The sequence below is a fragment of the Coccidioides posadasii genome, chromosome 2, assembly GCF_018416015.2.
Source record: "Coccidioides posadasii str. Silveira chromosome 2, complete sequence".
Classification (NCBI taxonomy): domain Eukaryota; kingdom Fungi; phylum Ascomycota; class Eurotiomycetes; order Onygenales; family Onygenaceae; genus Coccidioides; species Coccidioides posadasii.
In genome coordinates this window covers 2,934,181-2,950,370 of record NC_089408.1, presented here as the reverse complement: position 1 = coordinate 2,950,370, position 16,190 = coordinate 2,934,181, and the positions used below count along the sequence as shown (strand labels likewise).

Here is a 16,190-nt window from a genome sequence, read left to right as displayed (position 1 = left end):
GAACCAAGCAATGTTTCTGTTTATGTGGGAGGGTCAAGAAAAAGTTAAAACCATGAATGGAAATTCTATGACAAAAAAGGACTGGACATCTTGGAATCTACAAAGGACAGCCAGCAAGCAGGGTAAACAGGTCCTACTACTACCTTGGAAATGGTTTGAGATGGCACATTGGACATTGGAAACTGAGAGTATCTACTGGTTGTTGTGTCCCTAGGACAAGTTTTTATTAAATCTTTAATTGGTCAACCAATGAGTTTTTTGGGGGGGAACGGGTTGACACTCTCTTTGTTTGTGAACTATCTTGAATTTCCAGTTAATCACGCTGATAAATTCCTAATTTTGTTCCCCTGTTCGACCCAGGTGCCGATACCACAAATGAAACAGGTTACAACAGGGAAACCACATAGTTACTCTGTAATGTATGGAGTATGCACATTAGTTATTGTCAGCTGAATCCCGAGGAAGCAGCTCTGAGCCCTTCGGTGATTCCCAGGTTGCCCAACATTCGTGTCGGCGGGGATCAGTCGAGGATAACCACATGTAGTACGGAGAACACATCTCCAGTTCCGCCATCGCGGAACAAAAGGATGATTTGCAGATAGCGAAGGAAAACTTTTTAAAATAGAAGTGGACATGGATGAAAATGAAACTGTAACAAAAAAGGGCTCGACTTTCACGCTGAGCAACAAATAGGAAGTCGACTTCGTATTTTGGGCACTTTTGATAGGCGGAAATCCCAGGCCCAAATGACAACGGAGGGGAAAAGAAAAGGCACTGGTGACATGGCAGGAATTCTCCAGGGCAATCCGACCATCGTTGTCGTCTGGCTCGGGTCTCAATTGTCAGCGGCTGGTCTTCCGCTGGTTCCCCTTTATCTTTTTAATGTTTTTTTTTTTTTTGTCTGACGTGTTTTGAAGTGCCCTCACCAACAGGCTGACAAAAAATTTATCTACCTTTTAAGATAAAGAAAAGGTTTGGGCAGCGTATGAGTCTCTGCAGATTGGCAAACAAGTCTCCGTTCACAATGGACAACTTCTGCGTGATCAGCGCCGCAGAAAGAGAAAGACTCGTGGCTCAGCATTAAGGCTGACACCCGTCACGTACATCCCTGTCAGGCGAATCCGAGCTTCAGATCAGGTACCTGTTGTGCCAGGATTATGTTGCGAAACTCACCGAACATGAAAGCGGGAGGACGATGCGAGCTCCGAACCTGACTCGTTAGCGACTTGGGACCTCTGCCCCGTTGGCGATTGTCCCGGAACGAAGGACGTCGTGTAAAGGACACCGGGGGGAACGATTTGTGTGCTCTTTACCCGTGTGCAAGTCCAAGGTATTACGAGCGAACACGCGGATAGCGTCTCCTCCTTCCCCCCGTCCACTCCATGCTCTCTGCTTGCAGGGTGCCCAAAGCTTCGGCCTTGACTTTTCAGACCCAACCACTGGTGCCATGCGAAAAGCGCTAGCTGGCAGCGACCATGAAGAAAACAGCGGCACCCTGGCCCGGTATTAATAAAAAATAGGGACACTTGCCTTGGTTCCCTCCAGTAGCCAGCACCGACGTCAGGGCGGATGCAGGAACAAGAGACGACAGGAATCTGGACCGAACCACAACGTAACAGAAAACCCAAAACGGTGCAACCGGTTCGGCAACTGGCATCCAAAAAAGGGAAAAGGCAGCGAATAGGGATAGGTTTGGCCCTCTCCCGGACAGAGGGGTGACGAATTTGCCGCTGGATTTCGGCGGGGAAAAAAAAAAAAAAATTGTTTCTCCATCTCTCCCAGTCTTCGTGGCTGGATAAAACTGGACCAAGAGGAATGGCCTGTACGAATAGGAATAAAGAAAAAGAGAAAAAAAAAAAAAAAAAAATTGCTCGCTGGCTCCCACCAACCCAACCATGGGACCTCAGAAGCCAAAATGCATCCCCGAACCGTCAGGAAGAAGCAACGCGGGGACTGGCCGACGGACAAGAGATGATATCTACATGGTAGAGAGAGAGTTGTGCTATATTAACACACTCCCATTGTCAGCATGCAAAAGAGATATTTCAAGGGGACATGCGGGCCGTCTGGCGTGAGTCATGAAAGAAGCCCAGAATAGCAGCAAACAGATCTGTTTGGTAATTTTAAAAAAAAAAAAAAAAAAAAAAAAAAGAAATAGAAAACTCTGAGAGAAAAATCTATGTGGAGTAAAGAATGAATTTCTTTTCTTGGAACAACATGCTTCTGTGGGTTCCTTTTTTTTTTTTTCTTCCCCTGGCTCTGGTTGCCCCTGTTAACTTTGTCGTCATTTTTGGTTCTGGTGGTCCCCGTGCTGGCGGCGGCGGCGGTGTCGATGTGCAGCAAAAAAGGCACAAAAGAATGTCCAGATGAGGAGGTTCGGCGCTCTGGACACACTGTAGTTAGATAAATTTAATAATAATTAGTCCCATGGCCGTGCTCTTATTCTGGTCATCGCCCGTCGTTTGATCGTCTCCATCAGAAACCACCGCCGCCACTCCCTCAACCTCGATGCGTCCGCCGTCTCGGTGAATCACCGCTTCTTTTCGCAAAACCATTCTCCGTCATCCCCCATCGGCCAACGAGAACCCTTCCCCCCTGCAGGCAACGAACATAGTCAGGAATCAACGGCCGGCTTGGCTCGCTGTAGAGCGCTGGAGCTTGCTTGTTTTGCTGTAAGTGGCTGCTCTTCCTCGCGACCTCTGCTTTTCCACCCAATCACCTTGTGGCCAGCAGGATCAGAATCTCACCCTCCCCCTGTTGCCCGACATTTGGGCTTGGCCTGGGACGATTGGTGCATTCTGGGACAGCTGGAGCAGAGCGAGCAGCGGGAGAGGAGAGACATCACGCTGGATCATTGCCATTGAGGCGGTAACAAGCCGGTCCGGAAGAGAAAGGCTACACATCACGGCCCGGGTTGGTCTTGCACGACCCGAGCTGCCCATCCAACCCACCACCTCGCCGTCCCCGTCCGCCGTCCTGCTGGTGCGGCTACTTGTCCTCCTCGTCCTGTTGCCGACTCCTCCCAACAACCCTCTCTCCTGCTCTGCTGTCAATTGCCATTTAGACCCGGCTGCTCCCTCTTCGTTTCATCTCGTTTCGCCTCTAAACAACTTAAGTGGAGGAAGTTTCAGTCTCTAGGCGAAGAGCTAGCTCCAGCGAGCTGATCGTACCCGTTATACACCTGCTAACTGATCTACTGCCTGCGATCTTCAGACATCCAAAACCACGCAGCTCGATCACAGAGGAAGATCGCTCGTGTGCTCTCTGTCTCCTGGCCTCATCGCTGAAAATACACCTCCATCCCGCTGCCCTCTGCTACCGGGCCGTCGAATACGGGCTGTGGAAGGACGCACGTGTGATTATGAGCTGACGAGAGCTCAACTTTCCACAGAGAGAGATAGCTACAGCGAGGGAGAGCGTTGAGAGAACGAAAGAACGAAAGAGAGCGCAGCACTGTAGCTGCTTTGAGGCCTGACACTTGTTCCCGCCTCCGCGTTCGCTATTCTCGCGTGCCAGCCCCCTTGTTTGGGCTTCTTTAGTGCTCGTTACATTTGGCGCCACGTATTAACCGCTTAGCTCCTTAGCCCTAAGCGCTTCACTGACATCACCGCCCGCGCCCGTCAAGATAAACAGCCCAGCAGGTGCCCGCTGCGCAACCCTTTTCTCTCAATTGACTTTCAACTCCAAGAGAATAATAATAAACGAGCACAACAGGACAGCCCTCTGATCCCCGGCATCACACACTGCAATCCTGACATGCTACATCTATTTGAATCACACCAACAACCAGTCGCTGGTTCCAAGATGGAGTCCTCACAGCTTACGTCCGGGTCGAGCTCTGTCCCTGAATCTCCATTGTCCACTCTTTCGTCCACGCCCGGTTCACCCGTCGCATCTCTCTTCTCCGCGAGAACGCACACAAGATTCCCTAGCTCTGTATCGTCGGTCGCTTCTTCGCCAATTATTGGATGCCCTGGAGATACGTTGCCCCCAACCAAACTGGAGGGAGTCCAGGAAGAGCCTGTGGAACCGGACTATGGTATCGTGGACGCGGACAATTACTTTCGTAAGTCTGAGATGAGACGGGAGCGACATCGCGTCCTAGTGCTAATGCTTCTGATTAGCGGATTTTAACGATATCCATGCCGATGATCAAGTTTACAACAATGGACGCGGTTGCGCCGAACATGGCTATGACCTATCTGACGAACTTGCGGACCTGACCCGATCGCCAAAGAAGCTAAGACCAGACAGCAGTTCCTTTCGTGGGATTTCACGCATCAGTAGCCGCATCTCATCAATCTCTTCGAGGTGGAAACAGAGACAGGTTTCGGATACTGCGGCTGCGCTGGAAAAATATGACGAATCGCTGAGGTCGCGAGCCAACTCTGCCACCTCTGCCCTTGCAAATCCCTTGGCCAGTTCGTTCTCTGCAAGACACAGCCAAATCTCGAATTCGCCCGCGAGAACTATCCTTGAAGAGAGTCTGAGTGAAGCTGGTATCTCGCTCATTGACATTGAAAAGGCCAACCGCGAAGGTGTTAAACGCGAGCCGCAAGTAACCACTCCTCTCCTACCGCCTGTGATGATGGATCTGCCCACTCCGGAGAATGAGGAACGGGTTCAGTCACCCTTACAATCGCCAACTGTCGCTGAAGCTACACATGTTATCCTTCCAGACTCACCCATTGAGGTACCACATTCGAATGGGTTATTATCTCCGCCTTTGTCTACGCAACCCTCCCTAGCTTCCATTGGTCTACAGATTCCGTTCCCACGGATGCACGGTCCGGAAATTCCTCCTATCACGATGCTAAATGCGGAAGATGAATGGTCCTGTAAGCTTGGCCACGCGAATTTCACGATACATCCAAAGCCTTACATACCCGAACTCTGCACTTTAGACGCGTTCGAAGTACATCGGGCGAATTGGAGTCTTGCACGCTGTAATTACGCAAAACATCTCGTTCGGACCGGCGAGCACTACGGGGTAACGTCCAATATCTACCGCTTTACGGAGGAAAAATGGGAGTTCATCGACAGCCAGTGGAGAGCCAACCACAATATCGTGCTTGCCAATCTCACCGATTGCAATGGCAATCCGCTCTCTCTCAGCAAATCAAACGCTCATCCTGGAGAATCTGTCAAAATGCCTCCTTATCTTGACAAGACCAAATTCCCAGACCTTGGGGATGAGGATATTGTTGGACCCATGTCAGTTGCTCCCGCGCAACCGCAACCACCAGCTCAGGCCAAGTCGCTACGCAAAAGATCCTTCTTCAGATTTTTACAGGATCTATTTTCTTCCCGCGATTCAACGTGAGAAAAAGAATCGCACATTTCCCATTCCGCTGCGTTCGACATCCTCTGTACAAGATATACCTTAATTGTAATTTACGGCCCTTCTATTTCGACCTGGAGTCATGACTTCTTGTTTGATGATGCCAATCACGATCTACGTTCCTTTTATGATACCCGATGATGAAATGACACTCGTTTTCTATACTCTGTTCATCATGGATTTCTTTTTTCCACTCCTCATGTCACTCCTTTATCCCCTGTTAATTTCTATTACTAATTTCGGAGGTGGTTTTGGTTTTCCTTCTATCCTGCGGCTTATTCTATAGAACTTGCTTGGGCCTTTTGTCCGTGCTGCCCGGTCGACCTTGCTGCTTGAGCCAGACTCTACTTCCCACATTTTCACTTTGAATGGTTGACACCCGAGGATACGATATCCAATGCATTTTTTTAATGACCTATGGTTCTCTTCCCGTCGAAAAGTTTGAGCTCCATTCCTCTTTGTTTCCCTCTTCCCTCCAATATGATCCTTTCATAGCGCACCCGATGGGCGGCTTATATGCGTCCAATCCTCCTTGGCTCCGAATATGTATGACGTATACGCGCATACACGGGGGTTATAGCAGGTATCGTGTCGGATTGCTTTTTCAAAAAAAAAAAAAATATTTCCTCCTGATTTTTACTGTCTCCATGCCATGATCTGTATACAGGCTGGCATTTGTCTTGAGGGAGTGTGCGCAGTGGGTTTCGCAATAAAAGGAAGAAGACGTCTCTAAAGAAAATTTAAGCGTATCACAGCTTTGTTGGCATGGTTTAGTTGACTTACATCTACTGGAAAATAGAGTAGTTGCCACAGCGGCTATCATAGAAGTTAAAGTGTATATGCGCAGAAAACATCCTCTTTGCAAGCACTCTTCTTTATTCTCACTATTTGCTTGCTCATAGGTATGGACATATGTATGGAGTATAATATGTGCCTGTCATTATCTGCCTCGATAAAACCAGATTTCATGTCTTTCTACTCCGTACTCCGTAGTATTTTTGTTTCTAGCGTGCAGTGGACTTGGAAAAAAAGAAAAAAGGAAAGAAATCGATTAGTCTAGGCTTAACATGCGCAAAGACTTCTTATGGAAGTATGTCGATCAGGCGGGAGAGCTCTGGATAGTTAAAAGATCTGCATATCCGATGACAGATCCGGCCCACTGCCGGCAAGGCTTCATACCGGCCGATCTTAATCTGGACCGACATACCTCCGTTAGTCCACATTTCCGTCCAGATCTCTTCCCTACGGGCAGTGATTTCTTGGGTGAATCGGGCTCCAGCATCTCCAGACGGAAGCTTGGCGGTTACAATATATGCTAATGGTTCGATCTGCCGCATTCAGACAAACGTATGGGATACGTACTCCGCAGTCAGTCGGAGAACAAATGCTATCCGTCATACATTTCCATTCCGTCTGATAATCCCATAGCGACCAGACCAGATCAAATCGGGTCTGTGCTACCAGCACAGGAGGGAGCGTCATCAGGCATCTTTAAGTCATCTTCCACGTCTAGTGTGGTGCCATGGAGCAGTCATTCATATCGTGACAATAAGGATAAACATCCAGCCTTTTCTACACCCAATGCTGTGCCCACAGCTCTCTCGTGATTGGATCCCCCTCAAACTGGAAATCGATATGGATTATATCCTCGAAACCTTCTGAGAGCTGCGGCTTCTCAAACCGGCTCGCGAAACTTCGAAAAGCAACATCCGGGAGGAATGTGCGTTTCTCAGGGTTCAAGGATTCCTGTGGTAGAGGAGGGGTCAATCCAGACTTTTCACCTATCATTTTGATACTGTGCATCCGAAAAGGGGAACAAAGAAGCATACAAACATGTAACAGCTTCGTATATGGATAGGTGCTACAGGTGTGACATACAAGTCTTGGGTTTGCAGCGCGGACAGCATTGTTGTGTGCGCATATGCTTGCTGGAGTAGAAAGATATACACAACGAATCGGGACGTCATGATCCTTTGCCAGTTTCACCCAGTAGGCTCGTGTTTCAGGATCTGCATTCGTATTGTCTGTTGTTTAAAACATGAACAAGTTGGTTAACCACATCTTTTCACCCAAAGAAAGGACACAATCATACCGACTGCCACAGAATCTCCGGCTTGCAGATATTCTGCTGCAACACTCAGGCATTTGGGACGCTGATGCAGGCCAATTTGTAAGTAAATATTGCCGACAAAGGATCATTTGCCTTGGGGGAAACTGGGGGATGTGTAGGACTGCATGAACGAGATGTTCTGCTTACAGTTTTAAGGATATCTTGATTTACCCGCTTGTATTTCAACGGTTCGAGATATTTCCAGAAAAAAGTTGATTTCCCCGCACCTGGGCTCCCGCAAAATATTACGAGCTCTTGACCATGAGACTCTGGAAACGGGAGAGATGCTAGGTTTTCAGTTAGCCGCGGTGTCACCCATCCCCTGATGAACCGATAACCCACGACGGGACAACGATACTTACACCTACTCGTGCCGTCTAGGATGAAGTTCTTCGGATTGAAGGCTTCCACCCCTTCTTGAGGTTTTCCGAGGAAAAACTCCTCCGGTGTATAAAACTTCAAGCCAATGTTGGACGCAAAATTCCTATACATGACTTAGAAAACCGGTCATGTATCATCCATGGGTCTCGTATATCGTACCGATCAACGCAGGAATGATCTGCGGGACGTCCCGCTGCATCACCTACGAATATCGATCCCTCCAAGTCGAGGACACCTTCGACGTCCAAGTCATAATCATCCAGCATCAGCTTCCACATCCCCATTCGCGGTTTTCGATATTCATCATACTCCGTCGCTGCGTATACGCTCAGCGGCACATCGAGATCCTTCAATATCACTGAGACCTTGGATTTAAAAATCGTCAAACTTTTGGAGTCACCAATAGCGCCTTTGCCGACCTTCTTCAAGAGAACCTTCTTTTGATTTGTAACTATAACCACCTGATACCTGGGTGTGTAGCATCCAGTCAGTTATGAAAATTGGCTGTCAGTTTTCCGACAGCAAACAGAACGTAGACATACCCTTTAGAGTATAGTTCTTTTATCCTCCCTGGAACACAGTGATTCCACCACTTCCAATCGTGTTCGTTCCTGGGAAACGTATTCCCCGACTTAGTCAAAATCAGGGTACCATCCTTTGGCAGCAACGACCGCGTTAGAAAGTTTGAGCCTGACTTTATCCTTGTCCAAACATTGACATACAAGATCGAAAGCCGCAACACGCTTCTTCACAGGAACAACCTGATTGTCCACTGGAGGCCTTGTGGAGTATTTGGCGACTAAGCAGCTATTGTCGACAGTGCGCCACGCGAGATGCTGGAACGGCTTCTTCGATGGAGGTTTGAAGAAGTTGGCAAGGGCCTCTCCTATCAAGCCAATATTTAGACATCACAATGCGCTGGCTATGGAAATGAAGATTCAAAGTAAAGAAATTTAAACTATTTATAAACTCACTTGTGGTCGTGGACTCGATTTTCCTCTTCGTCGCTGGCGGGGAGATTTCTCGTTTTGGGAAAACGGACGAATGTGTCCGCTTCATCTGCTTTTCTCTAGCCATGATGAACGCGCGCCGACACGCAAACCAGCCTGCATCTGCTGACAACATACACGGCCGATGTAGGGCGGCGAATGGCTTCATGTATGCAAGCGGTCCTGGTGGCATGGCATCCAGCGGCGAGGGAGACGCGACCCGCGCGAGGGTTACCTAAGGGCGCCACGTCACGTGCTTAAAGTGGTTTCTCAAGGGGACTTAATATATGGAACGCCGCGTTGTTTTACTCTCAATGCTGAGCACTTCGCTGCGAGAACTCGAATCCTGAGCTCAATTCTAGAGCGAACTTACACACACCAGCTATGGGCAATGAGGGCCATGCACAGAAGTGTTTTGAGCAGCCTGTTTGAGGCGATGTTTCTTTCTCGCCGTCAGCCTCTAGGCTGATAATTCAGTTTCAGTGCTCGCATAATGGTCAAAACCAGAAACATAACCCATAATTCTGGGCAAAATTGACTGGCGGTCTGTCAGCGCCTGCGCACTTTCCATGCAAGTCACTCAGGTCGGTCTTTTGGATTACAATTCCCCGGCCCTCGAGGAACTCGGGCCAATCAGCCTGCCTTGGGCATTTACACCAATTTCAGACCCTACATGATTCATATTTCGTTCTATCTTGCCAGTTGAATTATTTAGCCTCCTAGGCCATTCAGTGACAAGGGACTGCTCGTCACCAGGCCAGCGTCGTACCAGAGTTGATCACGGAGTATGAACCGTGTTTCAATGACGTGCTAAGAGATGTTGAGAAAAGGGGGTCCAAAGATTGTCGGAGAGGGCTCGGAAAGTCTACATCTGGCGCCCTCCCACTACAGGTCTCTGCTATGGAGATAGAGGAACTGGAAAACGACGAAACGCCATGGGCCCAAGGTGTGGACCTTATAGATGATTTTATTAACAAAACCGCATGTCCTGAATATGGGACTTCGAAGGCACGACTGGCTAAGGGTGTTAAGAGATTGCTGAGTTGCGATGAGGAACGAGCAGGAGCGAAAGGCATCGCTCAAAGCATTTGCCTTTTGTGGATTAGACATAGGGCCGATCGGGGTACTACAGGGTATTTCTACATATCAGGGTCATAAACAAATATCCGTAAATGACCCAAGAGCACCAAAACTCTCACTGCCTGGAGATCGCTCAGCTTTCTTAAATGAAAGACGGCTAGGGTGTCTTTGACCCGGAAGCCGTTCCATGAGAATATGTCACATTGATCTAATTCGTTGGATCAGATCCGAACTGATTTCAAACTATCTCAAGCACTGGAATGCCACTGCGTTTCTTCACATGTTTCAGTGTGTGGTGGAATATGAGGCAAACTTCTGGCTGAAAACAGTCATTGTAAGTGTAGTTTGAGCCATCTGGACCATATTGTCCGAGAAGACTGGGTTATAAATAATGTTGAAGCCTGTTGGCACCAAATTAGTCTAGCTGTCATCTTTATCCAAGGCCAACATGCATAATTCAACAAGTTATGCACCTACCGTATGGTGGTCTAACGGACAGAGAATCCCATATCAATGGTTACCTGCAAGTACATAGAGCCCATCGGACCGGCTGCTGCTGACGTCAAATTCAAGCGCGCACTTTTCGTCCACGGTATAAAAGGTACGTATAGGCCTTCGGTTTCCTAGAAATGCAGGATATCGCAGAAGTGCAAAAGAGACGTAGATAAATGCATAAAGAAGACCTAGCAAATGCGGCCTAATTCGCCTAATAGCGTAGCCAATCTGCCGTCAAGAGAAGCGAATTGCATTTATCTAACAATTACCTGCGGATTAAAAATCATTGCTGCCATAATTCGTTAAGACTATCGATTCCTGGGTATAGCGCATAAAAATACGTTACAATAACTGAAGCAGGACGTTAATAGAACATGGCTAGCCCTCATAAATAGGCTTCAGCAATCAGCTTAAAAACGAAGGCGAACTAGGAGAAATCCACCCTAGACACAAGGGCCTTCTAGGAATTAACTGCCTGGCTAAGCCATTCGCCCAACCTCAGCAGCACAAATCAGTCTAGTTCTGTGGACCCGCCATCTCATGTCCCTAGCTTCATCATATCCCAGAGAATTCCGTTGAAACATGCTCCTGTGCTAGACAGATGAAGGATATATGTGATTGCCCTATGTAAAATAAGAAGTGGGTATAACAAGAGTTCTATTGATTGATCATTGGTGAGACATAAGGTGCGAGTGATGGGAAGTTGGAGTTCTGGCAAGGCAGCAGCAAGGAGAAAAGTATCAATTTGGTAGGTATTCTCCTGGTCAGATATAGGCTCAGAATTGAAGAAAATGTGGAAGTTGCCAAAATATCATATATAGATCACAGGTTAGGCTCATAGCATCAAATGGCCGGTCAATGTTGATGCCATCAATGAGATAAGAAACATCACAGTCAAACATGTTGGTGATCCTTAGTGCAGCTTTGTTGGACTCGTTCTAAGTGAATCAATTAGCCATGAATGAAAAAGGGCAAAAATAAAAATAAGAAAAATTCGCTTGGTCGGATATCTTATTCTGCGAGTCTGTCTGCGTTAGACTATGGAAGGATAAGGGCCACCTCTGAAAATATAAAGACTTGTCGCTGGAGCTGATTTCCTACATCCATCTTGTGCATTATTGCCCTGCTATGTCATCCAGATTATTGCCTCTTTTCGATTAAATAGGCATGATATATAACAACGGTGGTCACAGATAAGACAAGTGCCCCAAAGAGCTGCTATTCACTCGGGGTATATCCCTGGGCCCGGTGGACTGCTAAAAAAAATGAGCGAGTGATGCCTGTGTGGTATAAAAAGTGATCCAGCAGGAATTCTGCAAACTGATCGGCTTCTCATTCGGCTGGTTCCAAGCACTGTCAGGCAATATCTCCACATCCAGCGATATCTAGGCCCATAAAAGTGAAAGAGACACGTAAGAGAAGGTTCCGCGATAATTCAGAGAGCGAGTACTCATATGTATAACGGACGTGGAGTGTATGGATGTAGGCAACATCAGATGCTACTCTGAAATGGTTGATGATGCAGTAGAATCTCTACCTTCCCGGGTGCGCTGGTTCGCTGGTAAGGATTCAGGCCTGGAAAAGCGTATGATACCCTCAAGAGGGCGTGATGGCGATGCCCAGCCATTGTTTTGCTTTCCTTATATGTTGCCGTCGCGAAAGAAAGAAAAGAAAAGAAAATTAACAACCATTGCTCGTGCGAAGGGCGAACTGAGCGTGCTCTCCGGTGACGATGGTGATCCCCATCCACATCACTGTGTTCCATTATTTTGGAACACACCATCACTCAACCTCTTAGACAGGTGGCTAAATGGAAGACGCCTTGTTGATCATTTGAAAGGTTGTGTCCCTTTCCCCAATTGAATGAGACCGACCTCAAAAAGACCTCGACGCTTCTCTCTTCACACCCAAGACCCCCTAACATTCCGGGGCTGGGTTTCCTGGTAATTCCAGCACAAGAATTTGTCATCCTCCTAAGGTGAGATCAACAAATGAGGCAGGGTTCCATGGTTCTCTGTAAAACAGTGAATGTATTGAAGTAAGATCCAGGGATTCCTCAGCCGTAGCTAACGCTGATTAACCAATCAACTAGCAATCTATGGAGTGCAGGAGGTATGTGTACGTTCTCATAATCGAAAAGATCTATAACGCTATGCAGTGATTGAGTAGACTTTCCAACTTGACATCATGGCTAAGGATGCTGCCCCGCGGAAGATGTCCAAACATCCCTCTTTAACTCACATGCAAATCCGCTGCAATCACGTGCAAGTCACTCCGGGGGATCATTTCACTCTCGTGTCTAAAGAGAGTCTATCCGCGGATTCGAGCCTCACAGCTGATTTTAGATGTTCTTTCAATCCGAGAAGTCGCTGCGTTGTTGCCTTCATCAGGTCTGGATTGCCACTATCCTGCACAGTTATCGATGCCTGTAGTAGGTATCCGCCAGTTGAGTCCAGTGGAACCATTTCCTGCAGAGGCGGGAGATAGAAGGCCGGTAAACCTTGGAGATGATGTTTGGCGGGGAAATTGAGTATCCGATGCAGCAGTATTACGGTATCATCGAGGATGAACATGTCGCCTTCGAGGACATATTCTGACACATAACTGGAGAATCATGTTAGCCATACCTTCAGGAAAAAGAAAGGCAAAAAACCAAGCGGTAAGAAAAGAGTAAAAAGTAATAAGACCTACTCGTAACCCCAAGCTTTCATAACTGGAACAATATCGCCATACGGAACCCTCGAAGTGCTAATTAGTCTCGAAGTCACGGCAGACCCAGTGCCAGCATCTGGGATATCCTTGAACTCTATCCTCCATGATTGATTTGAAATATCGTATTCATTCTGGTGTTGATTTCCGAAATCCGTTCCCCCCATCGTAGCATCGACGATGGAAGGATGCGTGCCGAAATCAGTAAGTTTGACCTCACCCACAACCTGGACGTGGTAGAGGCCACCGTTGAGCATCTTATTCAGCCTCTGAACTTCGGGGGCCTGGACATCTTGGCTGCCCCCGGGTCGAGGTTTAAGATACCCCGGCTTTCTGTATGGCTTGAATACCAGACGTCGTTCGTAGATTCGGTTTGGCTGCATGGCAGTCACGCCAGCCAGCTGCTGCAGGAGGTCATGGTGCTGGGCAGCGGGGACTGAGGCGAACAGCGAGTGTTCGTGCATGTGATCCACCGTCCGTCCGCGCGTGGTGCCGGACGTGTTATGTATGTGGATTTAGCTCGGGGTTACTGGGAAAGGAGGCGAGGGTACTCCGTAAATAAGCACACAGGCTTCGGGAGGCTCAGGTAGGGCGTGGTTCGGGTTGAAGGAGAATAAAGGTAAAGTCCAGCCCTCGCGTTATCGGGCCAATTGGAAAGAGTAACTTATAACTCCGTGCTCCGTACGGGCGAAGATAACAGGTTGGTGTCAGGCTTGGAGCTCAGGCCGGGGTGAGAAAATCGCGGGGAAGCGGGTTCCGGAAATCCAAGCGCAAACCGTCGATCTTCCTCGGAGACTACGGAGTACACAATGGATACCTAATTGGCCCACGTCAGGTGGATGGATGTCAATTACCTCAAGGAGACAATGCGGCACAATGAATAATAAATAGCGCGAGAATAAGATTTTTTCTTTTCCCCCCCCTTCCTCTCTCCCGACGGAGCATCAGCGCGAGTAGGGAAAAAGACACCGGCCCTGCAGGCTTGTGACACGATCGGAATAACGTTCCCCCAGCTTGCGAAGAAGCTTATTTAAGCTCGGCGAAGCTTAATAATCAGCCAATCGAGGAGCTGTATTTGATGACATAATACAAAACAGAGCGGCGGCGCAGAGATAAGGTGGTCGCCGCAGACAGCAGGTTTAGGCTATTCTTCCTCCGTTCGGCGCCAGATGGACAGCTGCCGGTCCGTTATCGTGGTGTCGGAGCAGATCGCTGCCATGGCGTGATGCGCGCCTGTGCGAGGTCAACCAGGTGTGTGTCCTACTATCCGTACAGAGCGAGCGTCTGGTGGCAAGATCCGAGCTACGGATGCCCTCGTTTCGGTGGGAGCTTTCCGCTTGTCATTGTGTTTGATAATCAGATCCACTGCGGCCTTATCTAGCTCCCAGCCCGTCTACAGTATTTCAAAGAGCCATTCTCTCCCACACACTCCTCTCTTCAATCCAAAATCCCTTCCACCACCAGTCAACTACCAACCACAACCACAACCACCACCGCTGCAACAAGACAAACAGCCCCGGCGACAATCCCCAACCGTCACCTCAACGTTGGGAATTCAAACCTCTCACCAATTCAACAAGTCCCGCCCGCTTCATTTTCCTATCATCACACAATTGTCACCTTGATCCCTACCTTTGCGACAAAAAAAAAAAAAGAAAAGAAAACATCTCAAAAAATGCGTGTCACTGCTGTTCTCCGGCAAGCCGCCGCGGCCAGGACTCCCTTGATCAAGTTCGTCGGCAAGCGGGCAACTCCAGGTGTGTATTCTTACAATTGCTATTTTTTTTTCCGGTCGCACAAAAATTGCTAATTCAATTCGTACAGCAGCCGTCGACAGCACCCCCAGAGTCCACCCCGCCTCTCCCACCAACGAATTACCTGACTCTTTTATGAAATATCGCTCCAGAGCCCAGCAACACGGCCCACTGAATAGCCCCTCTCGCCCATCGGCATACGGCGGCTACATCGGTGGTCATTCCGGTGCCTCGTTGGGATCTGTCCAGCCCAAGCAAGGCGAATACTTCGACAGAAATGATCTCCCAGAACGCTTCCGAAGAATCCCATGGTCGCAGGCTGAGATTGAGGCCATCGAGACGGGCGGGGCCAGTTTGTTCGCCTAATATATATATATATATATTATTAAAGTTAAAATTGATATTAAAATCGAACAATCGAAAAGGAGATAAGGGAAGAGCGGTAGCACTCGCTGTGCGATGGCGCGAACAGGATCGATTTAAGCGACCTTTGCTTTTTTCGAGACCGCTGCTCGTTTTGGATCATCGAGCTTTGATAGCAATTTCGACACCAGAACGCTCTTTGATCGCTTTTCGACCTCACTTCAACCGACCGTGGTTAGCAATGGAGGACGACTTTCCTCTTCCCTCCGTGTGAGGCGAGCACCACTTTGGGGCTTCACCTCACTTCTCTGCCTCCCACCACATCTCTCCAACATTATCTCTATCTTTGGGCTATTATCGGGACTAGATGACCTCTTTTCTTTTTTTTTTTTTGCTGGGATTATATACCTTGAATGGCGCTGGTGGTTTGTTTTTTGTATGCTCATATGGTTGCGAGTGATTACCGAAACTTTCATGTACTACATATGAGCTTCCTCTACTTATCGGGGCATTGGACTTTTTCTGCCATATTAAGGACGGGCTGTTGCATGTACTGGAGCTGGCTCATTTGTGTCAGGTACTGTAGCTACTTATGCATTTTGCAGAGAATCCACTAGTCTTACCGTTAAATCCACAGGTCCCAAATGCTCTTCTTAAAGCTGTTCTTTGTAAAGTAGATGTCAGTAGCTCCCTCAGGATCAGCCTCGCATTTTTGATCCATACAAAATCCTAGCATCCAGGAAAAACAAAATTCAATTCGGTACCTTCGAGCCGTTGGTTACCTCGATCTATTATTTTGCTTTGGACAGACTATCCTTTTTGCTTTCAGGGTAATCAGCCAGCTTAGCAGACACATTTAGACGCACGATGACCCCCGGTCCCGTAACCATCAGAGAAGTTGACGAGATAGGTGCTCTCAAGGCAATATACACCATTTCATCGCCAGCAGCTTCAATTGGGACTAAGCC

The 16,190-nt window shown here is 48.1% G+C and overlaps 4 protein-coding genes across 4 annotated transcripts; 2 read left to right on the top strand and 2 right to left on the bottom strand.

The window, feature by feature from the left end:
- Nucleotides 1–3,756: 3,756 nt before the first annotated feature.
- On the top strand, nucleotides 3,757–5,323 carry D8B26_003489 (uncharacterized protein; the record flags this gene model as incomplete). Its single annotated transcript, XM_003068270.2, has 2 exons — nucleotides 3,757–4,066; nucleotides 4,125–5,323. The coding sequence occupies 2 exons, from the start codon at nucleotides 3,757–3,759 to the stop codon at nucleotides 5,321–5,323; spliced, it is 1,509 nt and encodes a 502-aa protein (XP_003068316.2).
- A 1,111-nt stretch (nucleotides 5,324–6,434) lies between these two features.
- On the bottom strand, nucleotides 6,435–8,909 carry D8B26_003488 (uncharacterized protein; the record flags this gene model as incomplete). The annotated part of the gene is made up of 7 exons (XM_066124161.1): nucleotides 6,435–7,365; nucleotides 7,434–7,494; nucleotides 7,599–7,935; nucleotides 7,992–8,300; nucleotides 8,375–8,487; nucleotides 8,555–8,718; nucleotides 8,807–8,909. The coding sequence occupies 7 exons, from the start codon at nucleotides 8,907–8,909 to the stop codon at nucleotides 6,914–6,916; spliced, it is 1,539 nt and encodes a 512-aa protein (XP_065980239.1). The 3' UTR covers nucleotides 6,435–6,913.
- Nucleotides 8,910–12,392: 3,483 nt separating this feature from the next.
- On the bottom strand, nucleotides 12,393–13,918 carry SRB5 (Mediator of RNA polymerase II transcription subunit 18). Its single transcript, XM_003068272.2, has 2 exons — nucleotides 13,088–13,918; nucleotides 12,393–13,000 (listed from the first exon to the last, which is right to left on the bottom strand). The coding sequence occupies exons 1-2, from the start codon at nucleotides 13,567–13,569 to the stop codon at nucleotides 12,679–12,681; spliced, it is 804 nt and encodes a 267-aa protein (XP_003068318.1). The 5' UTR covers nucleotides 13,570–13,918; the 3' UTR covers nucleotides 12,393–12,678.
- An 862-nt stretch (nucleotides 13,919–14,780) lies between these two features.
- On the top strand, nucleotides 14,781–15,225 carry D8B26_003486 (uncharacterized protein; the record flags this gene model as incomplete). Its single annotated transcript, XM_003068273.2, has 2 exons — nucleotides 14,781–14,862; nucleotides 14,930–15,225. 2 exons carry the CDS (start codon nucleotides 14,781–14,783, stop codon nucleotides 15,223–15,225), a joined length of 378 nt encoding a protein of 125 aa, XP_003068319.1.
- Between the last annotated feature and the right edge of the window lie 965 nt (nucleotides 15,226–16,190).

Bases quoted from the DNA above. Each gene is read 5' to 3' on its own strand.
- SRB5 (XM_003068272.2), bottom strand. From the start codon at position 13,569: ATGCACGAACACTCGCTGTTCGCCTCAGTCCCCGCTGCCCAGCACCAT. The intron at 13,001-13,087 runs GTAGGTCTTATT...ATGATTCTCCAG, and splicing joins ATGAAAGCTTGGGGTTACGA to TTATGTGTCAGAATATGTCC.